The sequence below is a fragment of the Hyalella azteca genome, unplaced genomic scaffold (assembly GCF_000764305.2).
Source record: "Hyalella azteca isolate HAZT.00-mixed unplaced genomic scaffold, Hazt_2.0.2 contig10264, whole genome shotgun sequence".
Classification (NCBI taxonomy): Eukaryota; Metazoa; Arthropoda; class Malacostraca; order Amphipoda; family Hyalellidae; genus Hyalella; species Hyalella azteca.
Genome location: NW_025940310.1, coordinates 1 through 2985, shown reverse-complemented (window position 1 = coordinate 2985; position 2985 = coordinate 1). Strand labels below are relative to the sequence as shown.

General features: G+C 50.6%; 1 protein-coding gene across 1 annotated transcript in view; it reads left to right on the top strand.

Annotated features, from left to right (window-relative positions):
- The window catches only part of LOC108665506 (neogenin), a gene marked incomplete at its 3' end in the record, with an annotated part of 32318 nt that extends 29361 nt beyond the window's left edge, over positions 1–2957 (top strand). The window contains 3 exon segments of the mRNA XM_047882349.1: positions 198–282; positions 1121–1283; positions 2772–2957. Coding sequence (XP_047738305.1) covers positions 198–282; positions 1121–1283; positions 2772–2957 — 434 coding nt within the window.
- Between the last annotated feature and the right edge of the window lie 28 nt (positions 2958–2985).

Sequence of the window (2985 nt, the reverse complement as noted above, 5' to 3'; positions counted from 1 at the left end):
TATCTCTGTAACGTATCTCTGTAACGTATCTCTGTAACGTATCTCTGTAACGTATCTCTGTAACATATCTCTGTAACATATCTCTGTAACGTATCTCTGTAACGTATCTCTGTAACGTATCTCTGTAACTTATCTCTGTAACGTATCTCTGTACCGTATCCCAGTCAAGTATCCCAGTAACGCCTCACGTATCTCAGGTACATGAACGTGTCGGACGTGACGTGTCTCATCGACAACCTCAAGCCCGCCACCATGTACGAGTTCACCGTCAAGGCCGTCAGGGTAACTACCATTACCACCTTCATTACCTACCATTCCCTCATCCAGCATTTTGTATTTTTTTCTTTTTCTTTAAATTTTCGTAGGGTTTTGGAGAGGTTGTATTGTATCATGTATTTTGTATTATATCATATTTATCATTATATTATATTATATACATTATATATATACATTATATGGTATTATATCATATATTTTGTATATCATGTATTTTGTGTGCTCCTCTGTGAATAAATAATAAATAAATAATAAAGAATACCACTCTCCAGGTACCAACATGTCAATTATTTATAGTCTGACCCAAGGGGCTCTTAGGCAACCCCTTAAAAGGACCTCGCCCTCCCCCCGCCACAGGGCTAAATCTGTCTCTTATACACATCTAGATGTGTATAAGAGACAGGTATCCAGCAGNACAGGGCTAAATACCCTCCCCCGCCACAGGGCTAAATACCCTCCCCCGCCACAGGGCTAAATACCCTCCCCCGCCACAGGGCTAAATACCCTCCCCCGCCACAGGGCTAAATACCCTCCCCCGCCACAGGGCTAAATACCCTCCCCCGCCACAGGGCTAAATACCCTCCCCCGCCACAGGGCTAAATACCCTCCCCCGCCACAGGGCTAAATACCCTCCCCCGCCACAGGGCTAAATACCCTCCCCCGCCACAGGGCTAAATACCCTCCCCCGCCACAGGGCTAAATACCCTCCCCCGCCACAGGGCTAAATACCCTCCCCCGCCACAGGGCTAAATACCCTCCCCCGCCACAGGGCTAAATACCCTCCCCCGCCACAGGGCTAAATACCCTCCCCCGCCACAGGGCTAAATACCCTCCCCCGCCACAGGGTAACCGCGACTCCCGCTGGAGTTTGGTGGCCACCAACACGACGCTGGAGGCCAAGCCGTCCAGTCCGCCGCGTGACGTGACCGTCGTGACCATCCGCAACCAGCCGTCCACCGTGGTGGTCAACTGGCAGCCTCCCCGCCACGCCAACGGCAGGATAACTGGTGAGAGGAGGGTGAGGTTCAGGGGGATTAGGGATAACGAGGGTTATTTCTTGTGATCCCCTTTCTTGAGTACTGCTATCAGCTATTGACCCCGCTCACTGCGGGCGCAGTGCGACAACTGGACGAGGTCCAGCGAACCTTCACTTCCAGGATCAGAGGAATGGAAGAGTTGAACTAATGGGAGGAGATGAGGCGTCTGGGTCTGTACTCACTGCAGAGGAGACGGGAGAGGTATGTCATTCTGTACACATGGAAAATAATAAACGGATGGCACTAAACTTTGAAGGCTAGACCATCAGGATTGATACACATCATAACGAGAGAAGGGGGAGACTGTGCAAGATCCTCCCACTACGTAACAGATCCGCGGTCAGATTTCAATCCCTGCGGGTAGGATCACTTTCCGTGGCAGGGCCAAGACTGTTTAACGTCCTACCAAGGGATCTAAGAGAGGGGGAGTTCACCCTGGAGACCTTCAAGAGACAACTGGACGTGTTCCTGGACACAGTCCCAGATCGACCTCCCCTGCAACACTACCAGCGGCGAGAAGCAAGCAACAGCATCGTGCATCAGGTGGCCCAAATGAGGGCATCAGCTGGCCCAACTGAGGGCATCAGCTGGCCCCACTGAGGGCATCAGCTGGCCCAACTGAGGGCATCAGCTGGCTCCACTGAGGGCATCAGCTGGCCCCACTGAGGGCATCAGCTGGCCCCACTGAGGGCATCAGCTGGCTCCACTGAGGGCATCAGGACCTGTGTGCCTGGTCTGAGAACAGCGAAATGCTAAGACGGTGATCCAGCGTGGCCTGGGACTGATACGTTTGAAAGGCACACAAGAATATATTGGTTCTCTGCTCTTCATCACAGGAGAGGCTTCATCATTTGTAATCATTTCGAGACAGGAGAAATTTCATCATTTCATCAAATGACAGGACATTTGATGAGACATTAATTGTACATTTCACCGTTTCATCCTCTACCAATTTAACGTAACCTAACTTACATGAACTCCTGTTTGCAATTAGCTCTCTATGTACTACTGATATTGAAATTTGAATAGCTATAATGATGCAATCTCCTATTGATGAACAGATATATAATGATAAAGTATCATGTATGATGAGGTGTCCGAATAATTTGCCTTCTGTAGCCTGGGTGCTTAGGACTCCTTCAGGATACGACAGACAAGACGCCATCCTATAGAAGCGTGTCCAGATAACGTGGTCGTGGTTGTGGTGGTCCCGTGGTTGTGGTGGTCCCGTGGTTGTGGTGGTCCCGTGGTTGTGGTGGTCCCGTGGTTGTAGTGGTCCCGTGGTTGCTGTGTCACGGTGTCGGTGAAGATTATCGTGTGGGTTAACTTGACCAATTTTTGCCCTCCGGCACAATCATATGTCAAACTTATTATTATTAGGATAATTTGACCCATTCATTTGTCTGTTTGTACGAAGTATTAGTGATGGGTGAAGTAACCCACGGTACGGGTGAGCAGGCTACCTCATCCTGTACACGACGGACCCCAGCCTGCCGTGGGGGGTGGAGCAGGTGGAGGGGGACCGGCTCTCCCACACCCTCACCCCCCTCACCCCCCACACCACTTACCACTACAAGTTACAGGCACGCAACGCTAAGGGACACTCACCCTTCACACCCGTCGCTAACTTCACCACGCTCATGGGTGAGTGGCGTCACTAGTCACTAGTTAC